The sequence below is a fragment of the Lytechinus variegatus genome, chromosome 2 (genome assembly GCF_018143015.1).
Source record: "Lytechinus variegatus isolate NC3 chromosome 2, Lvar_3.0, whole genome shotgun sequence".
Classification (NCBI taxonomy): Eukaryota; Metazoa; Echinodermata; class Echinoidea; order Temnopleuroida; family Toxopneustidae; genus Lytechinus; species Lytechinus variegatus.
The window spans coordinates 64832141-64855859 of NC_054741.1; the positions used below are offsets into that span (position 1 = coordinate 64832141).

Below are 23719 nucleotides of genomic sequence, written 5' to 3' on the forward strand. Positions count from 1 at the left end.
TCACAATTAACAGTACATTAAGACTTGATATGTTCATCAGGTACTTGCCCAACTCAACCAAAAGTTAAATGGCCTGAAATAAGACTAACCATAATTTCGGCCAGTTCATCGCCAGAAAAACCAGAACTGCATTGTGGGTAATAATAGTTAAAATTAAATACAAAAAAGCAGTCTAGCCTCCCCAAACGCCCAAACATAGCATTATGTCTATCGTTTTTCTTTTGATATACAAACATTTGATCTATTTTTAATGAATTATTTTAATCAATAAAGTCATGTGATCTTGACTTACGCCTGTCCGGCATGCTTTGCGCGCAGATGAATTACTCTCGTGTGCCCTAATAAGTGCCAAACCACTCATCTTGTTGAGGAGGGAAGATGAGTGGTTTGGCACTGATTAGAGATTGGGAGACTTGTGCCCTCTATTTGAGCTTTGGGGAAAGGGCACTTCCAAACAACAAGGTCCAAACTGGACTAACAGACACCGAGCGTGATACCATAATACGTCCCGACCTAAGACGGGCGTATAAAAATGATTTTGACAAAATATTCATTTTCTTGATATTCAAAATGGCCGCCATAGACCCCTTTACTATATAAATGGGAAAAAAATTCTCAAAAGTGAGCACTGAAATGCAATTGTGTATATCCAGTGTTGTTCAAGTCTCAGCGGTTTCCATTGCTGTCCTGAACACTGTATGAGGAATATATTAATACATATACATTTTCAGTCCGAACTAGATATGAATATATCAGATACCATTATTTTTGCCAACACAAATCAATTTTATGCTCTGAAATTTGGATATGCCTCTGAATATTGCGACGGGTCCATTATGTACACGAGGGGTGCGTCCTAGCTTACCACTGCATAGGTCTCAAAACTAAGCTTTGTTTGTACCTTTCAGTTTATGATGTTCAAAACAACGATAATTCATGAAATTGACGCAAAATATTGTGAATCAACGCTGAAACATTTTTTGTGTAAACATGTTATCCCTCTTTAATGCTATCCCCCCCCCCCCCCATAAAGCCGCTTTGGAACACAGTGCGCCATCGATGATTGTGAGGTCTGCAGACGTAGTCTGCTATGTTTTTATATGTCCAGTACACTGTATGCAAGTTTTCGATAAGGTGCATGGTCCTTGAAATTGAAAAACCATCAAAGCATCTGATGAATACCGACAACCTATTGAAGTGAAATAAGTTTGATCATCTCTAACTTAATTATTTTTCTCTGTTAAATCAGGTTTCCCTTTTTCATACACCCATTGTAACACCATACTAAAAAAAACAATAAGAAACCATGACACGGCATAACATTGTGCATACAAGTTTAATCAATCTCTGAAAATCATTGATATCAATTTTGTAAAACAGAAGAAGGAAAATATATATTTGCTCTCCTCTCATATCTGACCAAAAAAATAATCAGGAAAAAAAAACCACAACAATATCCCCTTATAGGATTGCACAGACTCGTGGAGGAGAAATCAGTTGTTCCATGAAGAATTCTCTAGTAATACATATCAAAATAGTACAGGGTAACAATTTATATGACTGGGTACACAAGTTTATCAAACAATTGATTGGTTTGGATTGTTACGTCATCCTCAACATTCTAATTCATGGAACATTTAATTTCCGTACCGAATGCAAAATGTACAAATCTGCAACAAAATCACTTGAAATATGACAAGAAATTTCTACCTATACATTTGGTAAATTAGTACAAATTGACAGGAAATACAGTACACAGCCACAAGAAATACAATTGAAAACCATTCACAACTGTGTACAATTCATTCCATGTACGAAAAAACATATTTATATCATATCCCATATAGAAAAAAATGAAATGAAGTAAAATATTTCAATAGATAATAGATTCTTCTTTATCATCTTATACACAACTGTACAAAAAATCAAAATAAAATCAACTCTCTTATTAGTTAGAAATATCTTTATCAAATGGTATCATCAAGCATGATTTCGTAAATAATTGCAGTGAACAGTTAAGTTCTGACATATGAAATGTAGTATGTTTGCAATCTTGGAAAACATTCTAAAATTTAAAAACTCAATGCCCCCAGACAAAATGAAGGGAAAAAATAACAATAATACTATTCTCTTTCATTCTAATAAGTAACATGGCATGTAAAATACGAATAGTTCAAGCTTATTTTGTTACATAATATACTACTAATCGAGACATATGATATATTATCATATTCAACCAATACATTATAGATTAATTTTAATAGAACCGTGACATTATACTGTATTTAATGTCATAATAAGTGACAGTGTGTAACTATTCAGGGCACTCCTACTTATGTCTAGAGTTGAAAGGGGGATAAGAATAATTTCTTATCAATATTAATCTTACCAATCAATTTTTAATAATTTTCCTGAGAGGTGGAGATAAAGAGTACTCCTTTCAATTGAAAATCATCATCAAACAATATTTCTCTTGAAATATATATAAATGTATATATTCTCTCCCTTCAAACAATTCAATTCATCATTAATCTTACACTGTGTAAATTCCCCTTCATTATCTACTAGTGTTTCGACAAAATTTCTTGTCATATTTTGTATCTGCAAACAGGTGATTTGATTCTAAAACTATCCATTTTTAAAACATCATTTTCATTTCATATTCGCACCCTTTTTTTTTATTCAAATCTATTCAAAGATGTCTAACTGTCATCTCTGTCCAATGACCTACACATATTAAATATCAAAATACTATGGCATTAATAACTTTACTTATTCATTTTGCATCATTAAAGGTTTTGTGCGGATGTTAATAATTTCCTTCATTTCTTCCAAGCTGTTTCATATCAGCAAATATTACAAATCAGGTGAATTATAAATGCTTGGGCAACATCCACAATTCTATTGTCTTTTCCAATACAAATTTGTTTTCTGGTATTCCATTTTCCCCAAAAAATTGTGCTCTTTGTGGCATGCAACAAAAATATGACAAATATATTGTGAACTGTGAAAATGCATTACCAAATAAAATTTGCAAGGCTAAAACATGGGCACTGGAGTATTTCAAAGCATTGTGCTGTTAAAAGTGATATTCAAGAATGGGGGAAAATGAGACAAACATTGTGTATAATTGAATGATATTTAGGGGTACCTCAGAGATTTATATGGAAAATGAGATTCAAATACACTCACAATCATAAACGTATTATGAGAAATAAAATGAAAATATCAGGCTGACCAACTGTGAGTATAGAAACCTATACATGTCTTCTTTCTGTGTGCAGAGTATGTGATTATCAGCAGATAATTGTTTATCGTTTATTTGAGGCATTTAACTCCTAATTCACAACTAAACTTCGGTTTTAAAGTTTTGCTAACAGGCTATAAATGTATTTGATTATCTGATTCTGCCTGATTTTCCAATATCATCTTGCTGTATTTTATCATTTCTGCCAAATTTGTCTTTTATCTCAATTCACTTTTTTTCTCAGATTTTATCAAATTATTCATTTTTCTGTGAAATTTTGTGCTCGCCTGAAAGCAAGCTCCCTGGAATTTATCTTTTAATATTACCAAATATATACTTTACACAAGAGTTAAGCTGGGAACTTCTAGATACATCCATGCCCTGTAAGGCAATTTCCTTATTAATGACACAAAAAATTCCAAGATTCACACAATCAATATTTTGTGGTATGTATAATACCAATGTCAAACCAAAAAAACCATAATAAAAACACATTCATCTTTAGAAAAATACATTATACATATGAAAAGTGAAAGAACTAGAATCAGAATAATTGATAAATGCTCATGAAAACAAACCCCAAAATTTGGCTAGACATTGTCCACAAGAAGAAACGCACTGTATTACCACTTGTTTGGATGACACAAATTTGTATTTCAAATTTTTGGAGAAGAAACCACTTTTGGTTTAATGAATGGATACAGTATCATAATGTCATCTCTCCATGTCATAAAATGAATCTCCTACATGCTAAAGAGGACTAGCCCATTAGAAACAGTGATACGACAGTCACGTTTTTTTGGTTTTTTTAACGAGGGTGTAACGTTAATTAATATGCTTAATACCATTGAAATTAATTGTTTGTATGAGTAAACAGCTTATCTAGGAAATATCTTGAACAAACATGCATTTTAGATGTTGGCATTGCTGGCATTCCATAGTTGTGGTTGATCGGACCCTAAACAAGTATTTTCCATATTCTGAAAATGCCCTGGTAGAAGTAGTATGCAGACAGTTATCATCTGACATCACCTACAAATTCAAATGAACATTATTTGCCCATTAAAAAAAATTCTGGTGTGTCGGGAATGGATTTGCAAAGATATAAAACATCTCATGTACATTTCATGAAGTAATTTGCATATAGGAGGGGATTTCTTACATTTAATTTACATGAAAGGAACAAATTAAAAATGTAATTTTCATCTCATGAAAACAACAATTACATACAAACATAAGTAAAAATTCCATTATCTGATTCCATAAAAATGAAATATATAAAATTCAGAATAATAAATATAAAGGTAATTTCATTAGAGGATATTGTGTGTTTCTAATTTTATACCTGTGATTGCCACTTCACAATTAGATTACTGGAAAAAATATAGATTAAAAATTTTCACAAAAGGAGTTGATAAAAAAACATCATACAAACAAAAATTACTCAACATAATCTATACTATATAACCAGGACAGTGTTTCATAAACCTGTTTGTAAGTTACAAACAACTTGCTGCACAACCTGGCAAATGACCAGTGACATATTCTTATCATATTAACTGAAATACCCCAGTTAACACCCATGATCCAAATCGATTTACCTTTTTAAAGTTGTGTTCAGATACTTGTTAGCAAGAATTTCGGTCTACAAAGATTTGATATGAACTTGACAAAAATGATGAAGGACACTATTTAAGGTGCAGTCCCGTTTTGTCTAAGATGGCCGTACGGCAGGTAAAAAAAAGAGTAATTTTTATCATTTTGGCACAAGTTCCCTGCACGTGGCATAGAGATCCATAAAATGGCTGTTTTCGACTCATCATGCAGACATCGTAGGGGAAAGGTGACTGCAGAATAAGCAACAATACAGGAGCATTTCATGATAGAGGGGAGCAGGGAGGCGACGTGCAGTGCACGCTGAAGGCCTTTGTGCGGGAACGCAATGCAGTGCGCACTAATAGCCTTTGTGCGGAAAGGCGATGATTTCATAAAAAGTTATGGTCCCAAATTTGTAGGAATGTCAACTTTCATCGGAAGAGCCAATCAGGAAACATATTGAGCACTGTTGGCAGGGTAGTTGATGTTCCAGCAAGAGTTGCTATCATATCAACTTTTATTGAAATGTGACCCTAGTCATCAGTTGTCTGTAAAGTCATTGCTTAACTTACAAAACAGCTTTATGAAACATCACTGTCCTTTGTACAACCACTTATGCATTTTCTTACCTTTGACATTGCTTATCGGGAGTTGCATTTTTTTTAACAAATGGGAGAAGATAAAATCTTTGAGTCTTATTCAAACAAATAAACTACAATGCGAGTCAGAAATGTTACACTTTTCAAGTGCTGTGATGTAAATTTAGAAACCACATTTCATGCAACCAATTTATAACAAATGGCCCTTCCTGCGCCAAATTTCTGGAGAATAAGAAATGAATTTACTCACCAGAGTTAATTTTTTTAGTCTGAATGAAACAAAACAACCATTTACACCAACAAATGTGATGGCTTATTTAGATTCGCTGACTTAAGTTATTTCTTTATCCATTCATTGGTTATGATTTTATTTGAATAGAAGGGTTTTTTTTTTTTTTTTAACGACAATGTACATTTATAATGGAAATCTGAACTCACGTGTGATGGTAACAGCTATACAAATGTAACCAGCAGCACATATGCACCAATGCATGCTAAAAATGCTCTGATTATCCTAACCTTGGTAAAACAGATATTCCAAAATACAATTTTTCTACAGCACAACATTGTTGAATTTACATGACAATGTGGCAAAAACACAATCAATGGCTTGAGAAATGGAAAAAAGGGGGAATCCATTTTGGAGTGCCTCTCTTTGGTTAAAATGTTTGTCTTAAAGAATCAATAAAGAAAATATAATGATACAGTATAAAATGATTTCTAACTGAATAAAAAAAACTAAACAAGGAACAATATCACTTAAATGCAATTGCATTGGTGGATATCTCAGTGTTCAATTCTGATGAGTTTGTAAATCTTAAATTGCTTCTTCTAAATCCTAAACCTTTAATTACCCTACTGTACCTTCTTAATATGTCTTGCTCCCTCCCCCTCTCTCTCTCTCTGACACACACATTTTCAATGTTTCGTTTATTTTCTACATTGGTACTATTAAACCAAAACGGAGATGTGTTTTGCTGAACTGAATGAATAAAGTTTAATGAAAGACTTAATACTTAAACATCCATCATCGTGATTCAAGTGATGTAACATTATGACCAAATTTAAAGATAGAATAGATAACCTATCTTCTTTCGAATATAAAATACCAACCTGAATCGACATGGTGAATATTATAACATCTAATCTGTATTCATTAACATTAAAACAATGACTATATGAGCCCCATAAATACCAATATTGGTACACATGTAAAATCTAAAAGCATACATTTTTGGCAATTTTGAAAGGGGAATGATTTAAAAGAATATTATGATTGCAATACAATGTTCAACGACTTTAAATTATGTTTTATTAACTAACTAAACATTTGTTACCTTCCATCAAACAAATGTAAATGATTTCAAGTTTGGGTAATTGATTATGAGTTTTTTTATGAAGTGTTTGAAAAAAAGTTTACAAAATTTAAAGACATAAATAGGATATCAAAATTGATCAACTATAACCAGCATGAATTCTTGATTAGACTTATAATAAATAAGTAGAAAATAAAAAAAAAAAACTCAAACCCACACACACATACATGTTGTATTTTTACACATAAATTTCATGACTTTGAGTAGGTACAGAAAAAAATTATTCTTTCAGATATAAGTATATTTTCTAACTTCTGATTTTGCAGCCACTATGAGTACTGCATTTTGAATCGCTTGCACAATGAGGCTTAAGCTGGGCAGTCAAATAATGCCTGAAATAGCTAGAGCAAGTAACAATTCTAAGCTATGAGACGGAATCGAAACCAAAAAAAGGAGAAAACACTTCCAACGTAAAGAAGAATATTACATACATGTTTTGAGATTTGCACAGAGATTCAGATGTCGATTTAATATTTTTTACCATATGATTCATAACTCTATGACATCAAGACATGCAACAGAAAGAACACACCTTGGTTTGGATACTTTAACTCTACTGTCAACAGTCACACCAGAATCCACATCAAACAACTAGCATGGATATTCACTTCACGTCAGAAAGCGATTCAATCACCAAGAAAATATACCGTCATGAAAATTACAACATCAACTGATAAAAAAGGTTGTTTTTTTTTAACTTAAGTACAGTATTGTGTTCTTTGCTCGACATCGGGAAGACATGTTTTCTTCCCAGAAGCCACCTGTTTGGTTGGTGACCTTTGACTTATAGGATTGTCAGAGGAGGCATTTACTGCGAGGCAAACTGGATGGGTGGGGCGTAGGACTTAATTTTCATCAGACCTGGAACTACAAGGCTATTCCGCGATTCAAGATTCTGGGATCATAAGAGTTTTTTGCATGATTCCTGTGGTTTTGATATATCTATTTCCATTTTTCTCCAATCATTCCCGAATATATTTTCTTCAAGTTCACTACGAGATCCCAACACTGCAAATTTGCAGTCATCACCTTATATTGAATGAAACTTCTTGCATATATAGATTCAAAAAGATTCTAAACTTTCGGACACACTTTTTTCTCATAGAAAAATGTTATCATATTGCAATTATCAAGTCCACAATTCCTCTTGCAATTTTCAATCTGTCTAACCTAACAGCTTTCAAAAATCTATAAAAAAAAATCAGGCTTACAGAAAGTTTGAATTATTTTTTCATAAAATCTATTGAGAAAATTACACTTTGAAGGCCAAGCCTACCCTGATATGTATAAAGGTGATAAGCTTAAATTGAAAAAAAAATCCAACAAACAAAGCACTGAAATTGTCATCAATTTAGATAAAAATTAGCAAAGTTACCACTGATTAAAACTTTTTGCTTTAATTGACCAGTTCATGCGGAAAAGACAGGTGTGATGTCACACTCACTTATTACTTGTATTTTAATATGAAAATTCAAATATTTATATTTTTCTTCTAAACATGCTTTGAGTCCACATTTCAAATGATCTTTGTTGTATGTTAATGTAAATTCATTAAGAGTTTTCATGAAATCTATAAATGATGAATACTTCAAAATTTCATATCATGAAATTCAAAAATGCAAACAGGCTGTGTTATGAATATAAGTATTTCATGAAACGAAGCGAAAATATGACACGCCATAAATTTAATGAAAATTTCAAAACCATGATCGTTTGATTTTTCTAATCTAATTCATATCATATTTATTGCTGGTGGTAATCTTTTTTAACCTGATTGCATGAGTGCGTGTGAGCAAACAACCACAGGACTAAAGATTTTAGATCCTTTCCAAGGGACCGCACCAAGTGGGAATCAAACTCTGGTTACCAAACTCCAAGGCTACCGCTATATCGACTGAGCTATTCCACCTACTCACTGCTGTTCTAAGGGTGGACTTGACCTTTGTTGATTATCACCCCAAAGGAGAAAATTTAGTTTTTCTTGATGGTACCCACCGCCCTCATACCTTCGCGGGCAGCTGTCCAGAGCCAGAACAGTCCTGTGCCCAACACTCCCCCCAGCTTGCCTCGCCCCACTAGTCATTGGATGACGCAGAACTTGCGATAGTCTGCCTCGATTTCGTCCTCGATGGGTGTCATATCCGGGTGCTTGCCCGACGTGTCGGGTATGTACTGTACGTAAGACATGGACCTGCATTCGTAGAAGAGCATGTAGGCGTTGTCCATATCAATCTCTTCCTTTACTTCCTGTACATTGATGGATTGGGAGAGATAAAAGATTCTTCATCATTACTACATGGTTTTGAATTATTAACATCCTTAGGGGTAGGCGTTGTCCATATCAATCTCTTCCTTTACTTCCTGTACATTGATGGATTGGGAGAGATAAAAGATTCTTCATCATTACTACATGGTTTTGAATTATTAACATCCTTAGGGGGTGTTGCAAGAAAATATTTGCGATCAATTGAAAATATTCTGTTGCAAATTTACAACTGATAGATCAACGTCAGCTGTAGCAAATCAGATTAAACTTCTTGTTTCAAGGAGCAAATTAGCAATCAATCACTAATTTGCAATTATCTGCAAGACATATGATTGATTTAGGGACCAAAAATAGCCTTGCAATTGATCGCAAGTTTCTTGCAACACCCCATTAATATAATATAATGATGCCGTTGCTGCAAACTTCATAGGTTATCCTCATAGCTATGCTTCAGTCAATCACAGGTTAAGTTAGAACATACTTTCATTGAGTGCCAGTTTTCAACTCATAGCAAGTTAGAATAATTCTAACTCTGCTGGGAAAAGATGTGTACAGGTGATATTTGTTATGTTATTCAGAAAAGGGGATAGTATGGGAATGAAATAAGTTTAAATCAATTATTTGGTACATGGTCTTCGTTCAATCAAATTGGCACTTATAACATACCTTTTCCATAAATCGTTATGAAGTTAAGCAATACTAACGTATAACGTTAAGTAATTATTCTTCTCAGTCATAATACCCATATTAAAGTTCAGGGTTAGTTTAGTTAAGTAGTAAGTTTGTATATTGTAAAGCACTTAGAAACTTTTAAATAGGAACTAAATATCTATTTATAAACCATTACCATAGATGAAATAGGATCAACTATCACTTCATCAAATTGTGAGCCAAGATTCTTGCTTAATCTACTGTTCAATTTGGGCTGAATTATCAGAATCCTGTGATTATTATCATTAAAACTATTATATCATACCTTGACACTGCTATCATTGTAGCAATACCACTTCTTGTTTGGATTCACAGAGTAAGAAACATAATGACCTCCTCCAAGAATACCAGTATGACTCTGGAAATAAGGACATAATCATAATCACAATACTTATTAATACATATACATCTATGTGCATTGCAAGTATTTTATTTGTCAAAATTGTATTTTATACAATATCACATTTTTTCTTCATATATCAGACGACAGACATGTCATGTCTTGTGCAGTGGGCTTCTGTTGCTACAAGTTTGTCTTAACTCCATCTTTGCCAATGTAAAGTGAGTAGAGAATGAACTCACCACGACTCCATAGAGGTCGTACATCTGACTGTCGTCCTCTTCCTCCTCTGGTTTAGTGTGTGGATGAAGTAGCGGATGAGATTCTGTAGCATCAACGGGTGGAGTCAACAACGAAGCCTGCTTCTTTAACTTGGGTTTGCTCGGTGAGTTTGACCCTGATTGGGTGTGTGACCCATCCCCCTGTCCACTCTCAAGGGTACCATACCCACTGTCCTGGTCCTTGACCCCACCCTCCTCCCCCTCCTCCACCTTCACATGTCCATTTACGTCCGACGAGCAGTCACCATTAACCAGAGGCAAAGCGCTGCCCGGCGTATCAAGACGAAGTGCAGCCGGTCTCTCCCGTCTCTCACATGATGACACGCCTCCATCCTCCGACTGGGCGCGGTCTTCCGTGTCTGAATGGTCCGTATCGCCATTGACGACAATGCTGCTCCCCCTCCCACTGTCCGTCTGCCGGTGCGTATGCCCCTCGCTACTCATCTCGATGGCATTGATGCTGATGCCTGCTTGGGGACCTAGTACATTGGAATCTTTGTGATTGCCTTCTGTCCCTGCGGATACATCGTTCGTCACATCAATTATCTTGGGTTCGCTGTCCTCTCTTGGGACCACAAAGTTACTAACATTGAAGCTCCTTTTCGGAAATTTCACAATCTTTTGCGACTTCACCCACCTGCCGTTCACAAACTGGAATCTCTTCAAGTGTACGATCTGCAACAAGAATGTTATTGAAATATCATATATACATCTCCCGAACCTCCTTTCTCAGCAAAGAACAAAATCAAAGGCTTCTCTTCAGCATTACTGAGATCAAGCAAGAAAAAAAATCAATTCTATCAATGTGAATTCAGATTTGAATCTTTCTGAAATTATTTTCTTGTCAGTTGGTCAGAGAAGACTTGCTGTATTGTCTCCTCGCCATCTTATCTTGAATCTATCCCAAGACAATGTCATTGGATCTAAGACAGTAAGGCAGCACAGAAACAATATGCAGGAGTAAAATGACTGTCTATTCCCCTTAAATTCCGCCACGGTACTTGAGATATCTTATCAATCATTAAAATTCCCCTTCCTGTCTCTACCTTCCTCCCCTCTCTCCCTCTGTTAACCCTCAACCCTTATCCTCTCTATCTTACCAGGATGGGTGGAAGCCTCCAGATATCTAGTTTCTTGGCTGCCAGCCGGTGCTGCTTGCACTTTGAGCAGTAGTACAATTCATCTTCTCCTAGCTCCTCCTCCTTGGTGAATGCTCGTAAACAATCGTCTAGATTGATCGGCTCTGTCTGTAGCCGCCTGCTGTTTTCACAGCTTGCATGCTCGGTAACAAACTGCATACAGGACAAGAAACAGAGAGTTATAGGGAATGAATCTCTATGAACCTCAAAACAACAGAGTCTTAAAAGGATGGTCCAGGCTGAAAATATTCATATCTTAATACATAGAGTAGAATTCACTGAGCAAAATGCCGAAAATTTCATCGAAATCGGATAACAAATTATAAAGTTATTGAAGTGTAGCAATATTTTGTAAAAACAGTTGTCATGAATATTCATTAGGTGGGCTGATGATGTCACATTTCCACTTTCTGTTTTCTTATGTTATTACATAAAAATCATAATTTTTTCATTATTTCATACTTGTAAGAATAATGTGTCTCCCTTATAATGAAATAAGTTGCAGCAATAAATATCTAATGCACTAAATCAGTTGTCAATCCAATTTTTCTAGTTCTTGGAGGAAAAATTTGAATAAACCTAATTTCATATAATGAAATACAAAAGAACAAGTGGAGATGTGACATCATCAGCCCACCAAATGAATATTCATGATGACCGTTTTCACAAAATATTGCTAAACTTTAAAATTCAATAACTTTGTTTTTTGTTATTCGATTTTGATGAAATTTTTGGAATTTTGCTCAATGAATGCTACTCTATTTATTAAGCTATACATACTTTCAGCCCAGACCATCTCTTTAATTGATGTGTTCCAAGAAAAAGTGTGTGTAATTGAGATTTGTCCGTCATTGAAATTTGTCCAATGTGTATCAGATATGATTATTTTCCGCCTGGGACTGAACTAACATCAGTGTTCACCATCATTTGCAATTGATTAAAGACATACAATGGATTTGCAGACCACAGATAGATTTGAAATTGATCACAAGTTTCTTGCAATGAACCATACACTTCACAGCAGGGTACAACAACAAAGAGAAAGAGAACAATAGCTAATGAACTGTTATTTTTACAATAACAATCGTTGGCACTCAACATCAGTATACTGACCAAAAGAGAATACCAGTATGAGTGTCACTGATAAGTTATTTTAGGCATGCAGATAAGCAATAGCGTGCATAACTTGAGGAACTTTCTCTGCATACTGGTGCTTGGATATTTTACAGAACAGTCCGTTTCTCTGTTTAAGCCAAGTTATTTTTATTCATTTTGTCTCTGCTTACCCTCCTCTCTCCCCCTAATTTCTTTATTTTCCTTTCTCTATATCTCTCTCTCTCTCTCATATTCTGCCAAACTCAAAGATTAATTTCTAATAAGTGAAGTGTAATCATAAGTTTAGAGTAACAAAAGGTGCATATGGATGAAATTGGAAAAAAAAATTCAGTTGGACCCCAACACACTAAAACCATTTCACAAGAGTTGGACTCACCCTTTCTTGTGAGTTTTGATACCTCAGATGAAGCGCCGTAGGGTCCCATTCAATAGCAATGTAGGCTAAGCCAGATCTCAGAGTTTCACTGTCGCATGGTATGTCGCATCCTCTGCAGAATCTATGAAAGTCATTAAAGAATTCGTCCAAAAAATGTGAGAAATAGAATAGAATTATACAACTGTATGATACAACAATTTAAAATATAATGTGACTTGAGATAAATGATCGTAAATTCTGTAATTACCTGGTACATCATCCATCATAATATTATCTAAAAATATAAAGATTTATGAAAAATAGGAGTCATTAACATATTTTTTTTACAATTAATCTATCTCAAAATTGTTGAAATTCAGTGAGATGCATCTACAACACCCAGATATAATCCACATCCGAATCAAACTCAAGATGATCCAAGGGAAAGGATTTTTTAACATTGATCGGTTGACAATGGTGATGTTGAATGAAAATGTAATTGCAAAGATGGTGCTAACTGGCCATTGCCATTTATCGATTAATAACCTGTGTATTACGATGCCCTGATCGGTATGCTAGCTAAAGCTACATATAAAAAAACATTGCATGTGAACAAACAAGTAGTTTTTCATAGGGGGGACAACAATTGATAGCTAATATGCAATGTTGTGGGGTGCTTTATGATATATGTGTTTGCCTTGCAGCAATAAGTCACACTGCTTGTTGGGATATACTTCCAGGAGTGGAATATAACAAATATAGTGTGCCAGCAAGCAAAACTTAATTCAAAGAATGTGCTACAATGTATATAAATTTGGATAAATTCACTAAGAAAAACCCCCAAAAGATCTAAACAAACGCTTTTAAAAACTTTCTTTGTTTCATTTAATAGATATCAAAATTACATCATGGAAAGCATACCGTATGGAATATGAAATCCTACATTTGCTAGCTATAAATTCATTTGCAAAAGAAATACTTATCACAATTTCAATTTTATTTCAGTTCTCACAAAGTCACAGTTTTTTCTCTTTCTTCTTGAATAACAAGGAATCTTCCAAACTTATTTGTTGTTGCATCTTTTTTTTCTACAAGTAAATGTTTGTACAAATGCCATTTCCATATATTTAAGATATCTAAACATTCATTTTACAAATAAGTTATAAATGTATATTCGAGAGTAGCAAACAAAAATAACATTAATTTTTGCCAAATAAAAATGAGTGTATAAATTGAATGATCTAATTGATGGAAAAGACAATTTCATGCAAAATAAAAACAATCAAAATATACAAAGTCAGGGGAATATGCATTTAAAGCATGCAATCACACTACTGCTTATGAACATTTAGACCATCATTACTAAAAGCAACCAGCTTGATCCCATCCAATTAATATTGGGGAACAATATTCTTGAAGGCAGATTTTCAAGGGCAAACACTCTAAAATTAGCATTATTTAAAAATTAATTGAATAGGGGAAATGTGTACAGGACTAATTAAACAAAATTGAATAATTCTGCTGTTTAGTGAAATGCATATATTTTGAAACGTACCTTTACACTCGAGCAATCTATTTGAACACCTAATGAAATTCATGTTCACTGACAATATGTAGTACATTTGGCTTATATTGAAAAGCAGTTGAACTAAAGGGTCATAATATAAATTGGCAATTTTCAATAGAACAGTTGAATCACTATAACACTATTTGGGGGTAAGTGTATGAAAAATAAATATACAGACATTAAATTTGCAAAATCACTGAAATGAATAAAAGCTCTGTTTTCTTATGAATGACATCACAAACATAGCCAGTATGATCCACACAATATGTATCGAAATCATATAATACAGACAATATAACTAGAATACATCTTATCATATGTTGTAATTATATAAGGCATTAATTACTCATGCTCATTCTTGTTTTGAAACCACAGAACATGCAAGTTACAAGCTATGATTTTGATGAGCGTTATGCACACAGAATAGCAAGTTCAATACAGATTAACGATGATCAAATACATTGATCAATATTCTTTAAAAAAAACATGTCAAAAGACCATACCGTATGTAAGAATAACTGAACTAGAAACAGACAGAAAAATTACATGCAAAATTTGATTGACATGACATGAAGAAAAGTGAAAAAGATGCTTATGTTAGATAAACTTTGAAAGAGAATACAAAAAGAATGGTTAACATAATATTAAAAGATAAAGAGAACAATAGAGTTGATCAGAACCTAGGAAACATAACAATTGGTGAAACAAAAGAGAGTGGCAGTTATGCGATTGTTTCTGATAGATGTATGTGCAATATAGTTTTTCATTGAATCTTTGTTCTTGATGGTAATAGGAAAGGGTATTGTGGGAAAATGATTGCAAAATATCTTCATTATTTGAATGTCATCCAAGTGCTGCAAATTTGGTTTGACTCAAAAGAAGAGCCCCCCCCCCCCCAATAAAACTCTAATAATGGACCAAAAAAATCAAAATAAGTAGTATGACTGGTTTCTAAATGAGCCTGACGCAATATGGGAAGACTCCGTTTGAACAAAAATCACCATCAGTTGCAACTTTTCCATCAATGGCAAATACCATGGCAACTGGGCTTATCAGCCAATCAAAATTGAGGATTCTAATTGCGATCTTTTGATTTCCATATTATTCAAATCATTAAAATTTATGCATTAATGTCACAGGCCCAAAACCAACTAATTCATACCTAGTGCCTATCGGTAGAGACAAGGCAATATAAATCGAACACTTTTTTATCAAAATACCTATATATGAATCAAGCAATATAGTAATTCTGGTCAGTCTGTGATTCTTGACAAATGACCCAAACAATCCCATAAATATAACATGTAATTATTAATATACATGCATGCATTGTCATTGCAAAAAAAAATCATCATGAATACATGATAATTTGAAGGAATAAAATTGACCCCAAATTACCCTGAACACATGAACAGCACCACCTTCAGATGAAAAAACATATAAGAATGGGAGAAAACATTCAGAAAATATATACAGAACATGAGTGAAGAGATAGAAGTGATAACATAAGATGTTAGATAATTGACTGAATACAATGCTGGTAATGATATGTAAAAAATAGGCAAACCTGTTATCGTCTGGAGGCTATACGTACCTATACCACGGGCACCAGGCACAAGTCAAGCCGTCCTTCAGCACTGCCTTCAGTGTAAACGGGTACTTCTGACGAGGGCTGTCGCTAGCAAACACAAATGACATATTTTATATTGCACTTGGGGGGTTTTCACGGGCACCCTCTTTTTCCTAACTACCTCTACAACTAGTGCTAAGTAAGGGGTCAAATCGTTCATTTCACGCAAACAAATCAAATAAGTTGAATTATTTTTAGCAACTATACCCAGTCAAAATCAGTAAATTTTGTTAACACAAAAGGGTGTCAAGGCAAAAATCCTCAGCTTATAATCAAACTTTCAAAATAGATAATCTGACATTCACATTCCTGATATCAAAATTACTAGTCCTATGGATTTCAAATACAAAATAGACTTCAAGGTATATACTGCCTTTTATTTGGGAAAGTTTAAATTTCTTTCATCCTAAGGAACAGGGATGACAAGAATACATGCTTTATATTTGTACTGGGGCCTGTAACACAAAGCTTAGCAATGATCGTAGACCGTTTTTCTACAATTGATTCCAGTGACTACAATGTACAATCAATTGTCAAAATCAAGCGTACGATTAATTGCTAACGTTTGCGTTACGGAACCCAAGTCTGTATTCAACTTAATGCAATAGTCTACTTGCTCTAAGTTAAAAATCCACTTCATTCTATTACTAAGATAATTTACACAAAGGCCTACTGTTGTTATCAATTTAAAAATGATTTTATCTTTACATGTATTAGCATTATTAACACGTAAGTAAAACTGTTTTATTAACTATAACAGATGTACTAGGTTTCATATAAACGTAGTATTGATTTGAATACTCTGTACCCGAAAACATAACATATACAAGCAATATTAGGATTGACAGCCATCATACATCCACGTTGAACCATGTGCTAATGAGTTACCACTGATTAATGGTTGTATATTTTTATGTCATATATTGTGGGTTTTTAAAAATAAAGTAAACATCTCAAATCACACAACCAATATCCAGTCAAAACATTCTGAATCTTCTTTTCACACCACTTGTTCCCTTAGCTTCTATTCATATGGTTCAATGTAGGATTTCTTTTCATTCTTGCGGATCACACTGCCGAGTGTAGATAAAATCTTCAGCATGCCTCTCTTCAAGACCATTCTCTGAAGAGTGTTTCACAAAGATTAAGTATGACTAATGGGGTGTTGCAAGAAACTTGCGATCAATTGCAAGTCAATTTTCGGTCCCTAAATCAATCATATGTTTTGCAGTTAATTGCAAATGAGTGATTTGCTCCTTGAAACAAGAAGTTTAATCTGATTTGATACAGCTAACGTTGATCTTTCAGTTGTAAAATTGCAACAGAATATTTGCAATTGATCGCAAATATTTTCTTGCAACACCCCCTTAGAGTCGCACTTAAATGCCTAGTTGCGTGCATTATAAAAGGCATGACCGCATCAGTCAGATCATGCCATGAAGACACACACTACTGCATATTAATCAATAAGATTGTGCATTGCGTATCATATACGCGTTTGCATTTAAATGCGACTCTAAGTCATACTTACATCTTTGTGGAACACCCCCAAGGTTTCATAGAACCAGACATCTTTCTCCCATCCAAATAATATTTCTTTAAGTCACACATCTAAAACAGATAATCGTGGAATAAGAGGAACCCTGGTGACTCACCAATCCTCCGCATGATTCTTGTTATGACCGGTGTTGTGGTCCGTTGGTTTGGTGGGGCTGACCAGTCGAGAGATCTGGGTCCAGACCACCTTGTACAGGTCATCCCTGGTGGTCGAGGGCACACAGGGCAGGATGAGGGGCAAGCCAAAGAGACATGGCCGGCTCTTCTGCCAGGCTAGGAAGTACATATCCATTCGAATCTAGTTGGGGAAACAGACCAATAACATCTTCAATACAGCAAATTACAGCTACCAGTCCATTTTCAAGCGGGGTATAGTTTGTTAACAAAGGGCTGAACCACATTCATGGACTTTTCTCTTCTTATCCAACCAATTTCTGCATAGTCAAAACAGTCGGGATGTTAGGAAAAAACGGTCTAATTCAAGTGTATGACAAAGCTTTGGATGCATTTTTTCGTTAAATTACCTCACCTCGCATCTCATATTATTATGATAATTTTAATTAGAAATACATGTATTGCTATCACTATCAACATTGTCATCATCATATCATTTCTCAGCATCACCATCAATATCATCAACACCACCATCATCTTCATCATCATCATCATCTTTATCATTGTCATCATAACAATCATCATCATCACCACCACCATCATTATCATCCTCCTCCTCCTGACAATGTCAAACAAGCTTACTCTCATACCATTTTCCGATGCATTGCCACCACAAAGCCATCAAACTCTGCCCCTGGCATGACGGGGGAGGTGGTGACCGCGCTGGTACCACTGGCAGTGCTTGGGGTCCGGCTGTGCTGGGCCTGAAGGACTCGAGATTGACTGGGAGTGGACGGCGAGTGACTGGAACTGACCACAGACTCAGGGGTACTGCTTGTTGGTGTGTCATTGTCTGTGCACACATTTAATCAAAATGATTTAAAGAATCATCAATTACTACATAAAAGGTAAACATAATACTCCTGGGAACAAAGGTTAATAAAATTATAAGCAAAATATGGAGAAATAGGTGCGGATCAGTGGATAAGTCTTGGCTTTTTTCTATCAATTTGGAATAATTACTGTTTGATCCAGCCATCACTTAGTTTAATACTCATTTTGTCATGCTTTCATTTCCTCCAATGCCCATATGGTCTAGAATCCACTTTGTATACTACACGGTATGATATGAAACTATGGTTCATTAACAGTTCATCTCATTACATAGGCAAAGTGGTGCTTAATAGACCAAGTAGATATGAGACAAAATGAGTATAGCCTAACTGGAAATTAGACAAAATAGTAAGTGGACTAAATGTCAATTAATCCAAGTGGTGTGTAGACAAAATTCAGTACAAACAAACTAGGATTAGACCACATGGGATGAGACTTAATGGAAAGTAGACCCAAAATGGGTGTGGGCCAAGTGGCAATTTACCAGATGAAGAACCAAACTGAAACCTTACCCTTGTCATCTTTGGCAGTTGTTCCATTCTCCAATCTTCTCCTCTTGTCGAGTGCCCCCGTTGAAGTGGTCGAGGGGTCTGGTGACACCCCTCCCGCCCTGGGGATATCCCCATTGGCAGGTGGTCTGTGTACCCCAGAGTTCTCCTTGGTTACAGTGTTGATAGGAGGAAGAGGGTGCTGGCTGGATTCGGAATGGATTATGGCAGCTGTAAAAAGGGATAGGGAAATGAAGGGTTTTTATAAATGTATGATTTATGAAATATGCATACAAAGATTCTGGAAACTATGATAAAAAATTAATATGTAAAAAATATACTGCCCAAATTATGCACTTCCATTGTGATATGTCAGGGAAGAATGATGAAAACATCTGTAGCCCAAATTTCAAACCAAGCCAAAAGATACATGTATACTTACTTCATTATAGCACATTTGCAGTTTTTAAAAATCATATTTTGTTGTTCATGTTGTGCTCATTCAACTGTTAAGTCAAGTATGTTGCTTATTTTCTTAAAACTGCTTCCTAACAACCTTAGCTATACCGCATGCTTGGTTCAAACTTGAACAATCTATTACATTAGAAGAATTTATGTGGGGTTTTTTAGGAGGGAACTTCCTGTTGATGTTGTGTTTATATGACATCACAAACTAAACAAAGAAGCTTCTTTTATCAAAATGCCTCTATTGTCATGGTGAATTTCCCCTTAAGAATCAACAAGATCAACCTGAAGTCGGGGAATGAATCTTGACTTACTTTGGCTAGCATTAGTTTCTGAGCCAATCGATACTTGACTTGCTGATTTGCAGATCCCTGATGACGACGTCTGCGGAACTTCATAAGCGTAGAGGATGCCTCCTAGCATTGTGCGAATCTTCTGGGACTCGGACGGAAAACTCTGCAATCGAGAGACAATAAACTTTCAATCAGTGAAAAATATTTATTTATTTGCAAAGAACTTTACTGGTTGCCCGTAGTAAAGCAAATTTTTTGCAAGATTTTGTTGATTACATGGAAAATTGTTAATGGTAGCGCCCCACAGTATTATAATGATCTCATCTTGGAATATGTACCCTCTAGAAATCTAAGATCTTCGGGAACCGGGTTGTTAACCTTTAGAGTCAAATGCTCATTTGGTGAAAAAGCTTTTGCTCATAGTGCTCCAATTTTTGTGGAATGCACTCTCTTCAACAATACGCAAGCCAAAGGCTAGTCTATTGAGTCATTCAAAGCCAAATATAAGACTATTTTCATCATATATCAAATAACACCCCCCCCTTCTCTCTAATAAAACCCTCTGTGCCACAGAATAGGAAACTAGATAGAAGGTGCAGTCTGGATGCTATATAACATGATTTTAATTACTATCATTATGTTTTTCCTGGGTTAAGTCTTTTAAACAGTTTACAAAAATTCTGCTTGGTAATCAGAATTTGAAAACTCAACTATTTCATCATCTTTTCCACAACTATAATGGTCATGTACGTAGAATCAATTACAGTAATTAAGATTCTACTTACCCTAACCATTGCTCCACCGATCTCAGCTAAGACAAGTTGATCTGATCTCATGTCACACAGATCCGCTAACTGCTTCTTCAAAGACTTGTACTTGTCATCGGTGTTCAATCTGAGGCCATACTTCACAGGTACACTTCCATCAAGTCGAACAACTACACAAGAAAGAAACAGGGAGACATTGATATTTGTACATTATCTGGACATCAAAATTCATAAAGAACACTATAATTTTTAATATCCTCCCCCACTACAAATGGGAGTCAATGCATACTAGAATTATTTCTCAATTTTCCTGTCTTCCTGTAATTTTTCATCTGGCTTTTCACTTTTCACAAAGAAAATTTTCTACTAGCTTTTATCAACAGCAAAGTGACAAAATGACATCAACATCACCCAAAAGCACAACATCAACTTCCCCTCCTCCTTTTAGATCAACTTCCAACTGTACTTGCCAACAATCTCAACATGCACAGAGCCTCGGTCTAAACCCCATCTGCACCCTCCTCCCCCCTCCTTCTGCTCCTCTTCTGCATCAAGTTTCAATGTTTGATCATAGATCATATCTTGATTCACCTTTTAATTGGATCCAAGATTAAAAACTTTATGAACCAACAATCACAACATACACAGAGCTTCCTTCTCATCCCCCCTCCCCTCCCTCCTCCTTCCCCTCACCATCATCAAGTTTCAGTTTCTTCTCTTACTTTGAGGTGAGATTAAAAGCATCTAAGTTTGACTTATCAACAATCTCCATGAGCATGGAGTTTCATTCTCATCCCTTCTGGTTCCCCCCTCCTCCTCCTCTTCATCACGATCATCATGATCATCAAGTTTGATGGTGCCATTACATTAATCAACCTTTCAGTTCTGTTACTTTTATCTGAGAATGAAAGGTTCCAAGTTTACTCACCAACAATCTCTACATGCATGGAGCTTTCCATCGGGAGGGGTAACGAGAGGAAGGTGAAGGGATCAAACCTCACGCTGATGTGACCACAGGTCTTACACCGAACCTGGGACTTCAACTGGCCTTGGAACAGGTCCACAATCACAGACTTGTTCCTCTTCATGTGGTTCTCCCAAGCCTGCACATTAAAAAGATTCGGTAATAGGTACATGTACAGGTTCAATGTGTATATCAAAACTTAAGACATCAAATATTTTGTGGTACTGTAGGGTCTGCATACACTGACCATCCATAATATTACATGAACGACAATTTCACTTGGGTCGAAGATATTTTGTGGTCTCATGACACTTGAATTTTATTCTCATTTCAAAACTTCTGAAAAAAAATCAATAAAGACTCTACATCGAGAATTAATTCACTCTGAAGTTCTTTTAAAAGCACATCTAAACTCACCTCCGTTGCAACCTCTTCGTCCGGCCTGCCATCACTGTCCTTCAACTCAACATACGGTTTTTCATGGACCCTGTTCAAGTCTTCATGTAAACCATCCAGTAAGAAAGCTAATAGTTCTTGGGAGTCGTGCTGCTGGAACCCGCTGAAGCGAGGAGCATACTTGGCTATTGTCCACTGTAGAAAGAGGTTGCAGAAGGCAATGGAGAACAGGTTAACAATTTGAGTGTATTGGGGCCTGTATTTTGATCTATGGTCTAACTCATGTTGGCAAAATGTTAATACAGTCTTGAACAGTAGATATTTTACTTAAAAGCAATTTTTTTTTCTTCTTTCTGTTGACCTAAATACAGTATGGTAGAGAGAGAGGGAGAGGGGGCAGAATCCACCCCCTAAACCATCTTGTGGAATATTTTCACAACACAAAATAAAACTGGCAGGGAGTGTCAAGATTCGCACATCTTTTGAGACCATATTCACTTATTCCGGACACAAAATTCTAAATCAAGGCACATTCCAAAGTAAATGTTTGTTCCAAACACTACTTCATAAATAATATTAATACAAATTGTGATTTTAGCCAAAAAAATCATACAAATGAATGATTATTTCTCACTATAAAGTTGGGGTCTCTGTCTAAACTCATCAGAAAATGTAAATACACCCATGTCACCAATTCAAATTCTACATTATAAGACTTATGTAACAAATGAATCAAGCTCAAAAGGTGATTTCAATCTTATGTAAACAAATTTTCCTTCTACCATATAGATGTGCTAGAAAAAAAAATAAGACCAGGGGAATGTTTCATTCACTGATTTTCTCTCAGCCAATAAGATGTAAGGATCTCAGTAGCTTACAACAAATATTCAGTGAAAATCACTGCTTGTTTCACAAAACATTAGCTGTATGACAACGCTTTAATATACTCACCCTGAGTTTAAGAGGTGCTATACTCCGTGCTGTACCCGACCAAAGGTCATTGACAAGGTCACCATATCTCTTGGCAAGATGACCTTTCATCCCCAGCGGGTTTGTTCTGTGAACAAGATACAGAAAATAAAGATAATGAAGACTCTGTATTCAAACTTTTTGGATTTTCAACCAAATACTTCATGATTAAATTTCAAAGTATATATTGATCAAGAGCCAAATCTATTTCACACATCATCATCTAATACTTGTTTGGAGAGATAATGAATAGTAGTAAAATTGGAGGAAAACAACAAATCTGACATTATTTAGTCAGTTTCAGATTAACATACATTTTGCTACCAACCCTGTAAATGAGTTTTGGTGATGTTTTCGTGCCACAATCTTACTGTCCAATTGTGATTAAACATGTTGAATCGCTCCTTGTGGTTCGTCAAACATCAGAATCCCTATTGCAACGTGTGTAAAACAATGGCTGAATCTAGCGTAAGGGATATGCGAGTCAAACAGATTTTTGTACATGTATTTCAAAACATCGCGCTTTAATTTTTTTGTATTCGTTCAGTTCTCATGTTTATCCAACACATTTTAACATTCACTTACATAT

At 35.2% G+C, this 23719-nt stretch overlaps 1 protein-coding gene across 3 annotated transcripts in view; it reads right to left on the bottom strand.

The window, feature by feature from the left end:
- Positions 1–1320: 1320 nt before the first annotated feature.
- The window catches only part of LOC121408658 (ubiquitin carboxyl-terminal hydrolase 32-like), an 81339-nt gene continuing 58940 nt past the window's right edge, over positions 1321–23719 (bottom strand). For 2 of the 3 annotated variants that reach the window (XM_041600197.1, XM_041600195.1), the window contains exons 17-30: positions 23113–23218; positions 22183–22356; positions 21730–21904; positions 20820–20971; positions 20056–20197; positions 19301–19507; positions 18545–18747; positions 17879–18078; positions 16188–16271; positions 13048–13168; positions 11517–11708; positions 10378–11091; positions 10061–10153; positions 1321–9065 (exon numbers count right to left, since the gene is read on the bottom strand). In XM_041600197.1, coding sequence (XP_041456131.1) covers positions 8898–9065; positions 10061–10153; positions 10378–11091; positions 11517–11708; positions 13048–13168; positions 16188–16271; positions 17879–18078; positions 18545–18747; positions 19301–19507; positions 20056–20197; positions 20820–20971; positions 21730–21904; positions 22183–22356; positions 23113–23218 — 2731 coding nt within the window. In that variant the 3' untranslated portion in view covers positions 1321–8897. The remainder of the gene's footprint in view (positions 9066–10060; positions 10154–10377; positions 11092–11516; positions 11709–13047; positions 13169–16187; positions 16272–17878; positions 18079–18544; positions 18748–19300; positions 19508–20055; positions 20198–20819; positions 20972–21729; positions 21905–22182; positions 22357–23112; positions 23219–23719) is intronic. The other variant, XM_041600196.1, reaches the window with a different exon arrangement.